The sequence below is a fragment of the Xyrauchen texanus genome, chromosome 44, assembly GCF_025860055.1.
Source record: "Xyrauchen texanus isolate HMW12.3.18 chromosome 44, RBS_HiC_50CHRs, whole genome shotgun sequence".
Lineage (NCBI taxonomy): Eukaryota > Metazoa > Chordata > Actinopteri > Cypriniformes > Catostomidae > Xyrauchen > Xyrauchen texanus.
Genome location: NC_068319.1, coordinates 23,483,474 through 23,501,271, shown reverse-complemented (window position 1 = coordinate 23,501,271; position 17,798 = coordinate 23,483,474). Strand labels below are relative to the sequence as shown.

The window sequence follows — 17,798 nt, the reverse complement described above, 5'->3', positions numbered from 1 at the left end:
ATGGTTATTACTTACATTTTATTTGTACAACTATAAGCCAGCCAAACATAAATATAAAATGACTGTGTGCACCTTTAAGTAACTCTTAATGTAAAATTTGTGACTCAAAACAAAATCACACTATTGCAATCCATTTATATCACCTTTATTGAAAATGTAGAGCACAAACTTACACCTGATCTCTCTAGTCAACCCCTTAGAAAAACTCTCCAAATATTAAAAGAATACAATGAACAACTTGTTTTTTTAATAAACCCTAATCTAAAACACATACAATCTGGTCCTGGTCAATACATTTGCCTTATAAAGCATAGGCAGAACTGTTGAATGACAGTTTGTTTAAAAAAGAATCCAGGTAGCTAGTGAACTCCAGGCAGGTCTTATATTCTCCTCACGGCATCATCGATCTCACTGATCTGCTCTTTGAGCTGGTTCCACTGTTCTGGGTTTAAGGAAATGCCTGCAAAAATACATCACACAGAACAACAGAAAATGAACAACGTTGCTCACTTGAAGTACAAAAACAACAAGATCTGTGTCCCAATTCGCATTCTTCTGCACCATTCTAAGCCATTTTGCAGAAGTAGTGTGAGCAGTGCATTCAAATTGAAAAATGCAATGAGACGTCGAGTAGCCTACTACAGGTACACGATTGATGTACTTTCTCAGCTGAAAAGAGGGAGTGTGGATTTTAAACACTTTCTGTAATCAATGGTTGCAGCTTGCCCTATGTAGCTGAAGGGGCGGGGTTACCTGGACACGATGCTTGGCCTGACAAAACAATTGTAATTATTGGTGAATGTAGCAATTACCAAACTTCAATAAAGACAGAACCTTATAAATGTAATTGAATGCTGTACCATCAACCCACACTGAGAATATGTACACTACTTGAGACACGAGTTGGACTGAGGTTGGCTAACATGCTAAAACTAACGGTAACACATCACGTGTGTTCGAAATGTCACTTCCTTTACCTAAAAAACAACGAACACTTCTGTGCAGGGGAAAAAAAACCCATTAGTATTCCATTTTTCAGTTTCATTTTAATAGTGCATAAATACTTATTATTTTGTTTTTGAAAATTGCCATTTTAGTTTTAATACAGTTTAGTTTTCATCCTAATTCTTCTTAATAAATGTTAATTCCAACTTATACTAGCATATTCTTAACATTACCTTTGTTTATATATTATATCTGTTAACTCTTTCCCCGCCAAACACGGAATTTTCCGTGTTTTATGAAAAAACGCTTCCCCGCCAAACACGGAATTTTCCGTGTTTCCGTGTTTTAGGTGTTATACGGTAAGGAAGACCCCTCTGCATGTTTTGAAAGAGTACGCAACTCTTTGATCAAAGAAACAGACTGCGATCATCTCAAACATGAAGAAGTGGAGTATTGAGAAGCTCAAAATATCAGACATAAACATGCCTTTTTATCAGCTTTTTGTCTGAAATGTTGTTTTTTGACAAAACCGACCTCTGTTCAAATCGCAATAAAAAAAGAACAAATTAAGATAAAATAAAATTGTTTTTTTTGCCTAAAAGCAGAGGCTCTTTATTGTGATATATAGCATCTTCATATATTCATGGAAGAAAATATTCTGCGGGCCATTAAAGTTTAGCGAAAATCGTCAAAAACCCTGGCGGTGGCTGGCAACTTTTTTTTTAAAACGCTGGCGGGGAAAGGGTTAAAATTATTTCATGCATTATGAACTAACTGCAATGAACATTTATACATTTGTAAGTTTTTTTTAAATGCTATAAAATAGTTATTTGTTAATTCATGATATCTAATGCATTCAATATTGTTAGCATAAAGGGCCTTATTGTAATGCGTGTTATGTAATCAGTAATTCTCGTAATTCTTTTTTCAAAGTAACGAGATACTCGTTACAATACTCCTTTCCCTGTATTCCGATAAATCAGGAATAAAAGTGTGCAAACTTTGGGGAGAAGTTGTGCACGATGGGCATTGAAGTTCTAGAGAGTGTGAGGCTTGAATACCAGAGATGCACAATGAAATTGTAGTACAGCGCCTGGCCAAAAAAAAAAGTTGCATACTCTAATATTTCACTGGACCGCCTTTAGCTTTGATTACGGCACGCATTCGTTGTGGCATTATTTTGACAACCTTATGCAACGTCACAACATTTATTTCCATTCAAAGTTGCATACATTTTTGGCTGAGATCTTGTACTGATGACGATAGAGTTGAACCAATCTGTAAAGTTTGAACAATTTGAGCGTGATGAATCTTGACATTGACGTCCTGGAATATGTCCATGCCGTCAGGGAAGAAAAAATCCATTGATGGGATAACATGGTCATTCAGTACATTCAGGTAGTCAGCTGACTTCCAAAAATCAATGCATTTTCTACCAAAAATCTATTAGTGTGAACGTGGCCTTAAATAGATGCTTTAACAAACGGAAGCGAAAAGTAACGTTGCTAATTTGAAGCTATTTTAAATTAGCTGGATGTTGCGCAGCTGTAAATTCCATTAATCTAAGTTAATAAACCCAATTATGCTATATGCCAAATCATTAGATCTAAACACATGACAAACAGACCTTTTCTCCCTGGTTTCATTTCACCTTCCTGATCCATCCAGTATTCTCGAATATCAATCAGCACTTTGCCTTTGAATTCCCGAACACTCACATACCTCATCTTCCCGATCTTAAAAAAAAGCACACAATACATTCAGTTGAAGTCAGAAGTTTACATACACTTAGGTTGAAGTCAATAAAACTAATTTTTTAACTACTCTACAGATTTAATATTAGCAAATTATAGTTTTGGCAAGTTGTTCAGGACATCTATTTTGTGCATGACAAGTCATATTTCCAACAATTGTTTACAGACAGATTGTTTCACTTTTAATTGACTATATCACAATTCCAGTGGGTCAGAAGTTTACATGCACTAAGATAACTGTGCCTTTAAGCAGCTTGGAAAATTCCAGAAAATGATGTCAAGCCTTTAGACAATAGCTTCTGATTGGAGGTGTACTGAATTGAATTAATGAATGAACGTTACATTTATATAGCACTTCTCTGACAATACACTCAAAGCGTTTACATAGTGAACAGGGGACTCTCCTCAACCTCCACTAGTGTGCAGCAATAGTGTGCTCACCACACACCAGCTAATGGTGGTGAGGAGAGAGTAGAGTTATAGAGCCAATTCATGGATGGGGATTATTAGGAATTTAGCCAGGACACCAAGGTTACACCCCTACTCTTTTACGAGAGGTGCTCTAGGTGCTCTCAATTTTTAATGACCTCGGGTTTAACGTCTCATCCAAAGGAGGGTGCCTTTTTACAGTATAGTGTCCCCGTCACTATACTGGGGCATTAGGATGAAGATGTTGGAGGAAACAGGTAGACAAGTATGTATATCAACAGTAAAACAAGTCCTATATTGACATAACCTGAAAGGCTGCTCAGCAAGAAAGAAGCCACTGCTCCAAAACCACCCCAAAAAAAAAAAGGCAAATTTAAAGGCAATGCTACCAAATACTAACAAATTGTATGTAAACTTCTGACCCACTGGGAATATGATGAAAGAAATATAAGCTGAAATAAGTAATTCTCTCTACTATTATTCTGACATTTCACATTCTTAAAATAAAGTAGTGATCCTAACTGACTTAAGAATTGTGAAAACCTGAGTTTAAATGTATTTGACTATGGTGTGTGTGTGTGTGTGTGCGTGTGTGTATATATATATATATATATATATATATATATATATATATATATATATATATATCAGTATCAGTTCTTCATAAATGTAAATTCATCCCTTGCAGAATCTGCAAAATGTTTAATTTTTTCACATTATTTACAAAATATTAACAATTAATTAATTTTCTCTCTCTTTTGTTGTACTGTGGAATACACTTAAATATCTGTTATGCGGGGGCCTGAGTAGCTCAGCGAGTAAAGACGCTGACTACCACCCCTGAAATTGGCCCGGTTGCTAGGGAGGGTAGATTCGCATGTGGTAACCTCCTCGTGGTCACTACAATGTGGTTTGCTCTTGGTGGGGCACATGGTGAGTTGTGCGTGGATGCCTCAGAGAATAGCCTGAAGCCTCCACACACACTACGTCTCCGTGGTAATGCGCTCAACAAGCCACGTGATAAGATGCGCGGGTTGACAGTCTCTAGAGCGCATTGGACATTGGGCATTCCAAAGTTTGGAGAAACGAATAAATATTGTATATACATATACACTCACCTAAAGGATTATTAGGAACACCATACTAATACTGTGTTTGACCCCCTTTCGCCTTCAGAACTGCCTTAATTCTACGTGGCATTGATTCAACAAGGTGCTGAAAGTATTCTTTAGAAATGTTGGCCCATATTGATAGGATAGCATCTTGCAGTTGATGGGGATTTGTGGGATGCACATCCAGGGCACGAAGCTCCCGTTCCACCACATCCCAAAGATGCTCTATTGGGTTGAGATCTGGTGACTGTGGGGGCCATTTTAGTACAGTGAACTCATTGTCATGATCAAGAAACCAATTTGAAATGATTCGAGCTTTGTGACATGGTGCATTATCCTGCTGGAAGTAGCCATCAGAGGATGGGTACATGTTGGCCATAAAGGGATGGACATGGTCAGAAACAATGCTCAGGTAGGCCGTGGCATTTAAACGATGCCCAATTGGCACTGAGGGGCCTAAAGTGTGCCAAGAAAACATCCCCCACACCATTACACCACCACCAGCCTGCACAGTGGTAACAAGGCATGATGGATCCATGTTCTCATTCTGTTTACGCCAAATTCTGACTCTACCATCTGAATGTCTCAACAGAAATCGAGACTCATCAGACCAGGCAACATTTTTCCAGTCTTCAACTGTCCAATTTTGGTGAGCTCTTGCAAATTGTAGCCTCTTTTTCCTATTTGTAGTGGAGATGAGTGGTACCCGGTGGGGTCTTCTGCTGTTGTAGCCCATCCGCCTCAAGGTTGTGCGTGTTGTGGCTTCACAAATGCTTTGCTGCATACCTCGGTTGTAACGAGTGGTTATTTCAGGCAAAGTTGCTCTTCTATCAGCTTGAATCAGTCGGCCCATTCTCCTCTGACCTCTAGCATCAACAAGGTATTTTCGCCCACAGGACTGCCGCATACTGGATGTTTTTCCCTTTTCACACCATTCTTTGTAAACCCTAGAAATGGTTGTGCGTGAAAATCCCAGTAACTGAGCAGATTGTGAAATACTCAGACCGGCCCGTCTGGCACCAACAACCATGCCACGCTCAAAATTACTTAAATCACCTTTCTTTCCCATTCTGACATTCAGTTTGGAGTTCAGGAGATTGTCTTGACCAGGACCACACCCCTAAATGCATTGAAGCAACTGCCATGTGATTGGTTGATTAGATAATTGCATTAATGAGAAATTGAACAGGTGTTCCTAATAATCCTTTAGGTGAGTGTATATATATATATATATATATATATATATATATATATATATATATATATATAAAATCCTGTCCTGAATAAATATATAAAACCCAAAAGTCATTCTAATTCTTTCATTTTATTTTTCTATTCATACTTTTTTTTTTTACAGATTCTGCATCGGGTGTATAAACCATGCTCACTGTAGTGTAGTGTGAAAATTCAAGTAAAACAACAGATTTATGTCGTTATATTTCTATTAGACACTTCACCTGAAACATATTATCATTTTTACTGCTGCTACTGCTGCTTTTGGAGGCTGCTGACACCTTTGATGTCTCTCCACTCTTTTGTTTCTTCGATGGCTTCTCTGGAGTTGCCTGCTTTTTTCTCTTGGCCTGAAACACAGAATTTACATTGAACACAATTATCACTGAAGTTTTGTGGAAAGGCTGGAGTGACATTGATATACAGTATCTAATAAATATATATATATTATACAGTATCTAATAAATATATATATATATATATATATATATATATATATACAGTATCTAATAATATATATAGATATACAGTATCTAATAATATATATATAGATATACAGTATCTAATAATATATATATATATATATATATATATATATATATATACACACACATAAACAATGGGTTTCAAAATTCTGTGACCAAACTGAAAATCTGTGATTAAACCAGTAAATAAACAAAGCTTTATGATTCAGTTCTACATTTTTGTAGATAAACTGTCCAACTTCAGGTTCTGTGACAATAACATTGACATCACAACCTGTTTTGTATGGCATAAGAATGCAATGCAAATAACTTTCAAGCTTTCAATTTAGCACCACAATGTACACTGCCATTCTCATCTGAGTGGTATTGGATCAAACAACTTAAAACTTAATCATTCCAGCAAAAGTCCATATTTGCAGAAACAAATTCTCTTGAATGTGATGCAGTTTTCTTTTATTTAGTTGAAAGTGTGATGTGGGATTAATTTCCATACCTTTGTGTCAACTTCACTATCAGAGTCACTTTCTGACGTAGAGGACAACATTTCCTTGGATTTGGGCATTCTGAAAAAGATGACAATGAAGCTTATATGGGGAAGGGAAAAAAGACAATTTGTAAGCATATTCAATTACTCGAAAATGTATCTATAACGAGCAACAATATTAAACACATTCCTTAAACCTACTACTGTGTCAATGGTGCTTATCCACAGGAACACATTTTGCCATAAACATATAAATTAGAACCTAATCTGCGTCCATGAAAGAATAGTAACAACTTAGTTGTTTGCAATGACGCTCTAACAAAGTAGATCACCAAGTGGCCCCCATATATGGTAATAATACTAATAAAATTGTATAAATATGGAAATAAAATGTTATTTTGCAAAGCAGCGGTGTTTGCACTTTCGCATGTTGCGTTTAGCTAGTATTTTATAAGTGCAAAAGATAATGACGTCAGTCTGATAGTGGCACATTAATGATGCCACTCTCAGAACCAACAAGGCCCGAACATATTAACGCGCTTCAATGTGGCCATTCACAACAGTTTCCTTTCAATATTTTTTTTTTTTTACTGTAGTATGCTGGCTGTTATAACATTGAGATAAAATCGAATATTATAATCTAATGCATGTATCAAATAACTTACGTGATGTTGCAAGGTAAATGCAGGTTATATTGCACAAAACGCAGGATCAACCGATAGATGAAAGATAGGCAGAGCTCCGTTTCTGCGTGCGGAACCCTGCGGTAAGTGAGCGCGCTCGCAGGATAAACCAGGAAGGGGTCAGCGGCCCTTGTACAACTGAATTGTGGGAAGTGTAGTTCTGACTATCCATCAACTCAGAATCCGTATTTTTGTGATAAATTCAAGTTCACCAAAAAAACGTAATTTGTTCATATGATTTGCACATGTTCGTAGGACCCCGTCAGACACGTCAGGGCCCCAGGTGGTTGCCTGTTGCCTGTAGGATGGGCCGGCTCTGCCTCAGTCTGAACTCAACACATCACACCAACCATTTTCAGCTTATAAAATGTTTGGTTCGACCCATATTAAACATTATTAACGAGAAGTGACATCATTCAGCTTCCTCATTAGTATAGCACAGAAACAGGTAAGAAATGTCATAATTTGTTTTCATAATACATAATAAGTGTATTATAGCCAGATAGGTATCGTCAAGCTTAACAACTCAACCCCTTCACTTGAAATTAAGTTATTAAATTAGTAATTTTCAAAATGTTATTTTAATCCATAAATATTTAAAGAATTTTCAGTTTGTATGCTTGTTATGTGGTATTCTGTCCTACATCACACGAGGAACAGTGGCTATTTTGAGCAAAAAAACACAACTCCACCACACACAACCCTATCACATTTCTTCACTGTAAACCTGTGACAGGGTTGAGTTATTCACTACATGTATGAATATTGTGACCAGAATATGCAAATGTGATACATTATACATTACAAATCCTATATATTTACTTGAATGAAACATGCCGTTAAGAAAATGTGGGTACAAGTAGCCTAGTAGTAGAACGTTGTCACCCTATGACCATGCGCTACACAGATGGGTGTAGCCATTGCACACCTTCTCGGTGTCAGCATTAATAACACGTCCTCCTGTGAATTGCTATATAGTTTATTTCCATGTTGTTTCATCATCAAATAGCAATGTCAAATGTAAATCAAATCAATCACCGAAACAATATCGCCAACTTAAGTAAGAAATAGCATGTATATTATTTATGTGTACACGTATATGGGATACAGATAATCACCATTGTTTCACAGAAAATCAATGTGATTGTAACAAGGAGGAGGGTGTGGCTGGCACTGAATCAGCTGATCAGCGGGAGAGCGAGATAAAGGGGAACCAGAGGCGCCAGTTCGAGAGAGAGAGAGACACACGTGTTTGTTTACGTTTATTTTAAGTTAAGTTTGACATGAAAACTTTGTTTTCTGTTTAGCAGATCAGCTGATGCAGCGCCGGCCATGCACCATCATGGCCAGGCCAGGCCACGCCCTCCTCCTCATCACATTCCTTCCCCGCCTGATTCAGGCCAGGGTGCCACCAGTTTGACTAACATTTAACTCATTAACTCAACTGACAACTTATTAAAATATCACCATGACTCATTTTAATCAATACAGTATGTCGAATTATTCTGTAAATTTTTGCTACTGTAGATTAAGGATTCTTGGGATGTTGGAGTGGTGTGTCAATTTTTGTTCCTACCCTCACCTATGGTCATGAAGGCTAGGTCTTGACCGAAAGAACTAGGTCACGAGTACAAGCGGCCGAAATGGGTTTCCTCAGAAGGGTGGCAGGCTTTTCCCTTAGAGAGAGGGTAAGGAGCTCAGTCATCTGTGTGGAGCTCGGAGTAGAGCCGCTGCTCCTTTGCATCAAAAGGAGCCAGTTGAGGTGGTTTGGGCATCTGGTAAGGATGACACCTGGGCGCCTCCCTAGGGAGGTGTTTCATGCACGTCCAGCTAGGAGGAGGCCACGGGGAAGACCCAGGACTAGGTGGAGAGATTACATCTCCACACTGGCCTGGGAATGCCTCGGGGTCCCCCAGTCAGAGCTGGTTAATGTGGCTCGGGATAGGGAAGTTTGGGGCCGCCTGCTGGAGCTGCTCCCCCCGCGACCCAACTTCGGATAAGATGAATGGATGGATTAAAACCGTACTTGAAACATTTTTATTGGGTGGGCAAGACTCACATTTGGGTGGGCTCAGCCCACCCCTTCCCATGCCTACATCCGACCCTGGGCTTGAGGTACTTCCCTATAAGCAAACATTAGAAAGGGTAGCCATTCATCCCAGTCACATCCCGTGTCTGCAACAAACTTCCAAAGCATCTTCAGTGTTTGACTGAATGTTTCCACCAGGTGTCAGTCTGCAGATGGTATGGACTCATCCTGATGGTAGTGATGCCCAGCTATTGGTGTAGCTGCCCCATTAGCCATGAGGTGAAGTTTGTCCCTTGGTCTCTAAGATCTCCTCAGGAATGCCTACCCTGGAGAATAGCTGGACGAGGGCATGGATGACCTTGTGTGTAGTGATGGATCGTAGTGGAAAGGCTTCAGGGTACCTCTTAGCGTAATCGCTGATGACGAGGATGTACTGATGTCCCACAATACTTCTTTCAAGTGGCCCAACGATGTCCATGGCACTGCGCCTAAAATGGGCAGAGATGACAGGCAGAGGATGTAGGAGTTATCTGCCCTGATGGAGCACAGCACTGTTCTTTTGACAGATGGCGTAGGTGTCCAGCCCAGGGAACAGTGTGAACTAAGTGCAAGACAAGAGGACAACAACAAATGGGAACAATTAACAGTGTGACATAATTCCCTTGCAAATACAACACACCATTCAACACAACATATTTCTCATCACACAAGTTAGACACATTTTCACTCTCAGCTTTTTCAAACAATGGCTAAAATTTCTTGTCAACTCTTTGCAGATTACCAATATTCTCTGGGAAACTCCAGCCACTGGCCTCAAGGCCTTCCATTGTAGTCTCTGGGAATGGGGTACCCAGGTATTTTGCTGGCATGTTTTTCTAGGGCCCTTTGTCCCGCCCTGCAACATACTACCATCCAATTCTCACTGCAGACCTAGCCTTGGCTTGGGCCCGAGTAACAGATGGACATGACATATTTACAGTGGCAGAAACAGTGTTAGAGTCCTTGGTGGTTTGTAACAGTTCATTCAGTACTAGCAAGTCTATTCCTAAAATCATGTCGGCAGGCAGGTTATCAATTACTGTAAAATTAATCAAGTATGTCTGATCTTGCACACATACTAATCAGAATATAGCTCTTGCAGCGGGGGGAAACACCCCCCCATATTTGTTCTGTCATGCCCTGGAACCATTAGCAGCTGCGATGACAAGATAAGATTATTTTCCAGGGGTAGTGGCAGGAGGTGTGGCACATAAGCTTTTGTTTTACACAGATTATATTTTATTATTCATCTCCGACCCTACTAGATCTATGCCTTGCCTCCACAGAATTATTAATTCCTTTTCTAAATTCTCAGGATACAGATTTAATTGGTTTTAATCCAAAACTTTGACTCTGACAGCGTACTGCCCGGTAATGGCTTTTCAGCCGGGCACCTTTCAGTGGCCCAAACAGGGCATTAAGTATTTGTGTATTTTATTCCCAGCAAATTTGTGTGATTTAGTTAATTTTGACCCTTTAATAAAAAGGTTTTCGAGCGATGTGGGCAGGTGGGCTTCATTACATTTATCTATGATATGTATTCCAAAATTCAACTACCAGCTACAATCTCTCACCATATATGTCCCCCTCTCTTATTTCAAACAATTTGATAGCATAGTGAAGTCTTTCATTTGGAATGGTAACATCCCAGAAACATTTAAGTAAGCTGCATAGGCTGATTGACATAGGTGGGCTTGGTCAACCCAAGATTTTTTTTTATTATTATGCATTCAGTCCAGACATTTGGCCCATTGGTTGCTTCCACCTGAGAGAGCCCCTCCCTGGTTTTGTATTGAACAGAAAGTTCTTGCCCCTATTTCACCACTGCAAAGCCCTTTTATCAAACTAATCGGAGAAGTTAAGTTACACCACTTTATCTCACATTTGTACTCAGTAAGGACAAAAGGGTCCAGAGTGTTTGATTCTGACATTTATTTAAACGTTGCTTCGAACATATGGCTGAACCCTAAATTATGTATTAATAAGTCCCCTTTCTGCTGGTCAGGCTAAATTGTGAGGGGGTGGTGACCTTTTGAAAATTGTATTCAACATTTTGGGATTCCCAAAACGTCAAGTCTGCATCTAGAGATGTAAGGGTGCACCTTATGCAATTAAAGATTTTACATACATTTTATTGGACCCCCTCGAAATTGTATAGGCTTGGTCTTAAAAACATGCCCACCTGCTGGTGATGCCAATCAGAAGATGGAGACACAACCCATGTTTTTTGGGGGTGAGGTAAGAATTTTGGTTGAAGGTTCAGAGTGCGACGTGTTGAGCACTCAAATTTCGTTCTGCCCCAGACTTTGTATTTTGGGAGATGGGAGTGGTCATAAATTTGGAGGATAAGTACATACAAACTGTGTTTTGACCAGTGTTATGATTGGTAGGCAGGTTATTTTAAGGGGATGGAAGTCAGATGGAGCACCCTAATTTCTGGAGTGGTTGCAGAGATGGGGATGGTGGCTACTTTCGAGCAAGGGTCGAGCAGCAGGATGGGAGTTGGCAATTTGTTTGATAGGAAATGGGGCAACTGGCGAGGGGTTATAGTGGGGGTTATAGTGGAGGTTTAATGTCAAATGTGATTCATTATATATATGTTGTGTTTTTTTTTGTGTTAAATCTATGAAACAGTCAAAATGTTAATTGGAAGGGTCGAGCAGCAGGATGGGAGTTGACAATTTGTTTGATAGGAAATGGGGCAACTGACGAGGGGTTATAGTGGCGGTTATAGTGGAGGTTTAATGTCAAATGTGATTCATTATATATATATGTTGTGTTTTTTTTGTGTTAAATCTATGAACCAATCAAAATGTTAATTGGAAAAAAAAAAAGCAAAACTCTAAGCTAACGATAGATTATAAATTAGATTTAAAGTATGAACATTACATTTGAATGAATGTTACATTTATATAGCGCTTTTCTGTCACTACACTCAAAGTGCTTTACACAGTGAACAGGGGACTCTCCTCAACTACCACCAGTGTGCAAGTAGAAAGTAGCCATTTACACAATGCACTCTTGGACTAATATAAATCACAATCCTACCCTTATGGAAGAAATTAATGTCCCAAATAGAACAGATTTAATAAAACACAATCAACCTGTTTTAAAATACATTGAACAGACAGTAGAGTCATGCTGATTTTCTGATTCACACTGAAACTCATTGGTCACTCTGTTAAAATAAGGACATTGCAACCATTCCTTGATTGCCTTTATCTTAAAGGGGTTATAAAATGGAGAATCAAAGTGTCCTTGATATTTAGACATTAGAGGTACTGTAAAAACATACTGTAAATTTCAGAACTAAAAACTTCTTCCCAAGTCTAAAAATAGCATTTATAGATGCCATCCAGTTTAAACATCTTTTTTGAAATGTCCCTGTTTGTGACATCATGAAAAACAGCTAATTTATATTTACACATCTGACAACTTGCGTCATCAAACTCTTGGCCCCACTCACTGGTGCTCAGTTCAAGTCAAGAGAGCAGGCATTGTGTGGCTAACTAATCCTAACATAACACAAAATTGACCTTATGCCATCCCAGATGTGTATGACTTTCTTTCATTAAAAGACAACTGAGAGCTTATCCTAACTTTAAGATGTTATTTAAGTTGATCTTTATTGTGATGCATTTATTATATTTACTTTATAGTTTAATCCGTGCATGGGATAGCTGATAGCTAACAAATGGTACTCAAACTTTATCAAATATATTAAATAATTAAAATTAAATAATTTTCCAAATGTGCCCACACAGTGTGTGCGCGAATGCAGGAGAGAAATATTTAGGTTATTAAATGATTTTAGATGACAAGAGGTATTTTTGAAATATTTGAAACATTTATGGGGATATATTTAATATAAAGAATACATTTATTGAAAATACATTTTATACTATATACTAGGCTACTGTATACATTGCTTGATTTGATATTCTATGCTGATAATTCACCCACATTTTAGTCCCAGTTTCCTAACGTCATAATTTCTTAAAGTATGTACTTCGAGACAGTGTTTTTGTAAGTTTCTATTTTTGGTGGAGAAAAACAGCATTTAGTGTGGTTGAAAGGTGTAAATATAGCAAAATCAATGCGTATTAATCTGAAAATATATTAGTGTGGATGTGCCCTAAAAGAGCCCACCCACAAGTCCCTATATTCTTGTTCCTAAATATGGCTTGTGTCTTGTGTTTAGTCTATGGGATTTCTTTTGCCACTTGTGATTCTTACCTAATAACCATATAGCATATTCTTCTGCTGTCCGTTGTAATACTATTGTGTTGTCTGTTGTGCTCTTTGTATATTTTACAACAGATAGAAGCCAGTTCATAACACACAATAATAGCATGACCAAAGAAAGGAAGCAATTACTTACAGAAAATAAGAAACTAATAAAGCAAAGAGACCAATGTCTGATACAGAACAGATGTCTGTCTAAAGAGAGAGACCAGATAAAGAATGAGATGAAAGAACAAGGTAATCTTGTGTTTACTCTCCCACTGTAAAAATTATTTACTTTCAGTCATAACACGGCATATAAATAACAATAGGGCATAGGGATCGGGATGTGGTGATGAATTGGGGAGAGACAGCTACGAAATCTGAAAGAGTTTGCAGATATTTAACCATGGAGGTGTAGGGGCAGAGGGAGAGCAAGAGATTTTTGATATCATTATGTTCCGACTGCACCCTGAGTGGTCTGTTTTGGAGTGTTTGAGAAAAAGGGAAAAATGTTTAGGAGAAAAGGAAATGTCAAAAAAGTTTGTGAGAAGGCAGAAAGGAAAGTAGAGTTAGTAGTAATTTCTCCATACTTCAGAAAGCTGTAAAAGGCCTAAAGGAAAGCTGCTTCCAAAAGAATATCAATATCCTTGGTACAGAGACCTGATCTGAGTGATGAAATCATGAGATGAAGAGGAATCTGGTGTTAAAGCTGAAGGATATGAAAGCGCAAATGGTGGAGACAGAACGGGAAGTAAAGGAGTGGTGTGCGACTGGCAGAAAGAAGAATAATGGGCCTAGGCGGAGTTTTAGGAAATGGGTGAGTCCTCTCTGCATGAATGTCTTAGCGGAATCTAATAGGGGTAGGAGTGAAGTGCTAAGTCCAGCAGAAGATCTGCTGCCATCTCGGATGACGAGGCGGAGGATAAGGGCCGTTGTTCCATCATGGCTTCGGACAGCGAGGAGTGGTCAGGCTCCCAAGCCTCCTCCTCGGCCCAGGAATCCAGCAGGACCCGCGCCGGAGTCGAAGGGGAGTTAACACGCCTCCTCACACAGGCCGCCTCGGGCTCGAGTGGTCACCGCCCCCTGAGCAGGCACCCAACAGACTCGACGGCTGCTTTCTTCAAAGCCATCACCGCTCTACACCCGCGGCCCGGGCCGCTCCCTTCCTGCCGGAATTACATACGGAGCTTGCAAAGTCGTGGAACGCTCCTTTTTCAGCCAGGACCCGCTCCCACGTCTCCACCTCTCTCGTGTCGGTGGACGGCACCACTGAGAGAGGCTACTCCTCCATCCCCCGGTCGAGGACTCGGTAGCAGCACACCTTTGTCCGCCCTCCGCGAGATGGCGTTCCAAGCCTGTGCTCCCGCCTAAGGCCTGCAGAGCGACTTCCGCCTATGTTGGCCGCGCCTATTCCGCCGCCGGCCAAGCCGCATCTGCTCTGCACTCAATGGCCGCTTTACAGATCCTACAAGCAGACCTTCTTCGGAGTGGGATGAGAAAGGCAGGCACCCAGAGGCTGTTACTGATCTACGGCGCGACAGACCTCGCCCTTCGCGCTACCAAAGCTGCAGCCCAAGCTCTAGGGAAGTGCATGGCCTCGCTGACTGTGACCGAGAGACACTTATGGCTAACACTAGCCGACATGGGAGAAGCAGAGCGCTCCACGTTCCTCAACGCACCGCTCTCTCCGACCGGTCTCTTCGGCTCCACGGTGAGTGGCATTGTTGACCGCTTCTCAGAAGTCCAGAAAGCCACCTAAGCCATGAACCTCTTTCTGCCGCTGTCCGCTAGCTCCTCTGCAGGCCGCTCACGTGATCAGCCTCCTGCACGAGCCTTTTCACAGCTCCAGTTCAACAAACTCAGACTTCTCAGCGCCGACAGGGCGGCCGCCTCGATCGCAGCCAGACAACCGCCGCGAGACTGCCGCCTCGCGGGCCTCGATTTAAGGTAACGCTGAAACCAGAGCAACCGAAGTCTTCCTAACTTTGTTGAACAAACGACGGCTCAGTCCCGCCGGCCGGACCACCGCCAAAGCTTTGCCCCCTGTCAGTCCCCTTCTCTCAGGCTACTACAGTGGTGAATTTAGCAGCCAACAAGCCGGTGACACTGCCCGCTTGCTCAGACTCAAACGCCGCTTTCACGGCGACCCAAATAAATCTTGTAAAGAGCAAACATGTCTTATGTGTAGAAAAAGTGCCCACAACCCAGTGTTCGCCCCTACACACAAGCATAACACATCCCGCGTTCCCTATCAGAGCACGCCTCATAAAGCGGTTACTGAACCGCCGAAAGGCCAGAGTCAATGAAGGCGCTCACAAATGCGCGCGCGCTGCTCATTCTCTGCCCGCTCTGTCACACCCACCAGCCCTATGTGTAGAAAATGTGCCCACAATCCAGTGTTCACTTCTGCACACAAGCACTGCATGTCTCGTGGTCCCCACCAGAGCACGCCACATAAAGCGGTTACTGAACCGCCGAGCGCCAGAGTCAATGAAGGCGCTCCACAAATGCGCGCGCTACGCTCATTCTCTGCCCGCTCTGTTACACGGCCAGCAACCATTCCTCTGTGTGTAAGTCCCGCGCTCATGACTATGCTTGCGCATCACGTAACAGATGTGACTCTTTCCCCATTCATTCCAATCGGAAGTCACTCACAAAACAGCCTGTTCATGCTGTCTCGCGAGCAATCATGCATGAACACACTAAACGCGCCACACATTTTGTTCAGCTCTGTGTGCGGCAATCAGAGCGAATTGGCCATTCACCCTCTAGCTGCTACGCTTCAAAGCGCGGGAAGCTATTCCAGGGATATCCAAGTGGGTGTTAAGCACAATACAACAGGGCTATTTGCTACAGTTCGATCGCCGCCCCTCGCTTCAGAGCTGGCTCGAAACCACTGTGAACACGGAAGCAGCCTGCATGCTTCGTTCAGAAATAGCAAGCCTTCTGTGCAAAAGGGCCATAGAAAAAGTGCCACCCTCTCTGAGCGAGTCGGGCTTTACAGCCGTTATTTTCTTGTTCCCAAGAAAGACGGCGGCCTCAGACCCATATTAGATCTCAGGGTTTTGAACAAGGTGCTTGCAAAAAGACCGTTCAAAATGCTTACAATCAGGAAACTCCTCGCGCATGTGCGCCAGGGGAACTGGTTTATTTCTCTCGATCTGAAAGATGCATACTTTCAGATTCAGATAAATCCCCGTCACAGGCCATTCTTGAGATTCGCCTTCGATGGCCAGGTTTATCAGTACACCGTCCTTCCGTTCGGCCTGTCCTTAGCACCCCGTACTTTCACGAAGTGCATGGAAGTATTAACGAGACAGTCAATTGGACCAAGAGCTCACTACAGCCCAGTCAGAACATTTCCTTCCTGGGAATAGAACTAGACTCCGTGGCAATGACGGCTCGCTTATCTACACAGCGCGCACGCCGTGTTCAGCGACTAGCCGCATCTTTTCAGATGAACAGCCTCACGTCTCTGAAGAAATTCCAGAGAGTGCTAGGTTACATGGCCTCAGCCGCAGCAGTACTTCAGCTGGGTTTACTGCACATGCGCCCGCTTCAGCATTGGCTAAACACCCGCGCGTCTCGCTGGGCTTGGGCCACAGGCCGCCATCCCATCAAGGTGACTCAGACCTGTATATCAGCTCTGCAGCCCTGGACAGTGGCCAAATGGTATCAGCGGGGAGTGACAATGGGAGCTGTATCTCGCCGAAAAGTCATCTCGACAGACGCGTCCAACACGGGTTGGGGCGCGGTCTGCGAGGGCTCTTCGGTTTTCGGCCTATGGTCAGTTCAGGAAAAGCTCCTTCACATAAATTGTCTGGAAATGATAGCGGTCGAGTACGCGCTCGTGCGCTTTCTCCCGGTCATTCAGGGTCACCACGTCCTGGTCCGTTCGGACAACAGATCTGTGGTATCCTACCTAAACAGTCAGGGCGGTGTCAGATCCAGGAACCTCTTCCATCTGACAAAACGCATACTGAGTTGGTCCCAGTGCCACCTGCGCTCGCTGAGGGCGACGCACGTGCCAGGCCACCTGAACAACGGCCCGGACAGACTGTCCAGAGACAATATTCGCCCAGGGGAATGGTCCCTGCACGCTCAAACAGTCCAGACGTTATGGCACCTATTCGGCAGAGCAGAGATAGACCTCTTTGCGTCCAAAGAGAACTCTCACTGCCCAATATTTTTCTCGAAGCGAGGACGGCTGGCCCAGGACTGGCCGAGACGCCCGCTTACGCCTTCCCTCCCGCCTCGCTATTGCCACAGGTAATGCAGAGGATCAGGGAAACGCGTCACTCGGTGCTCCTCATGGCCCCGCGTTGGGAGAATCAGACATGGTTCCCGGAGCTTACGCAGCTGTCACTGACAGCGCCGT

The 17,798-nt window shown here is 42.0% G+C and overlaps 1 protein-coding gene across 1 annotated transcript; it reads right to left on the bottom strand.

Moving 5' to 3' along the window:
• Nucleotides 1–109: 109 nt before the first annotated feature.
• sub1a (SUB1 regulator of transcription a) lies at nt 110–7,229 on the bottom strand. The gene is made up of 5 exons (XM_052117606.1): nt 7,108–7,229; nt 6,452–6,521; nt 5,698–5,823; nt 2,573–2,681; nt 110–460 (listed from the first exon to the last, which is right to left on the bottom strand). Exons 2-5 carry the CDS (start codon nt 6,518–6,520, stop codon nt 381–383), a joined length of 384 nt encoding a protein of 127 aa, XP_051973566.1. The 5' UTR covers nt 6,521; nt 7,108–7,229; the 3' UTR covers nt 110–380.
• Between the last annotated feature and the right edge of the window lie 10,569 nt (nt 7,230–17,798).

Bases quoted from the DNA above. Each gene is read 5' to 3' on its own strand.
- sub1a (XM_052117606.1), bottom strand. From the start codon at position 6,520: ATGCCCAAATCCAAGGAAATGTTGTCCTCTACGTCAGAAAGTGACTCT. The intron at 2,682-5,697 runs GTGAAGTGTCTA...CTTTTTTTTAAG, and splicing joins AAAATGATAATATGTTTCAG to ATCGGGAAGATGAGGTATGT. The intron at 461-2,572 runs GTCTGTTTGTCA...GTATTTTTGCAG, and splicing joins AATGAAACCAGGGAGAAAAG to GCATTTCCTTAAACCCAGAA.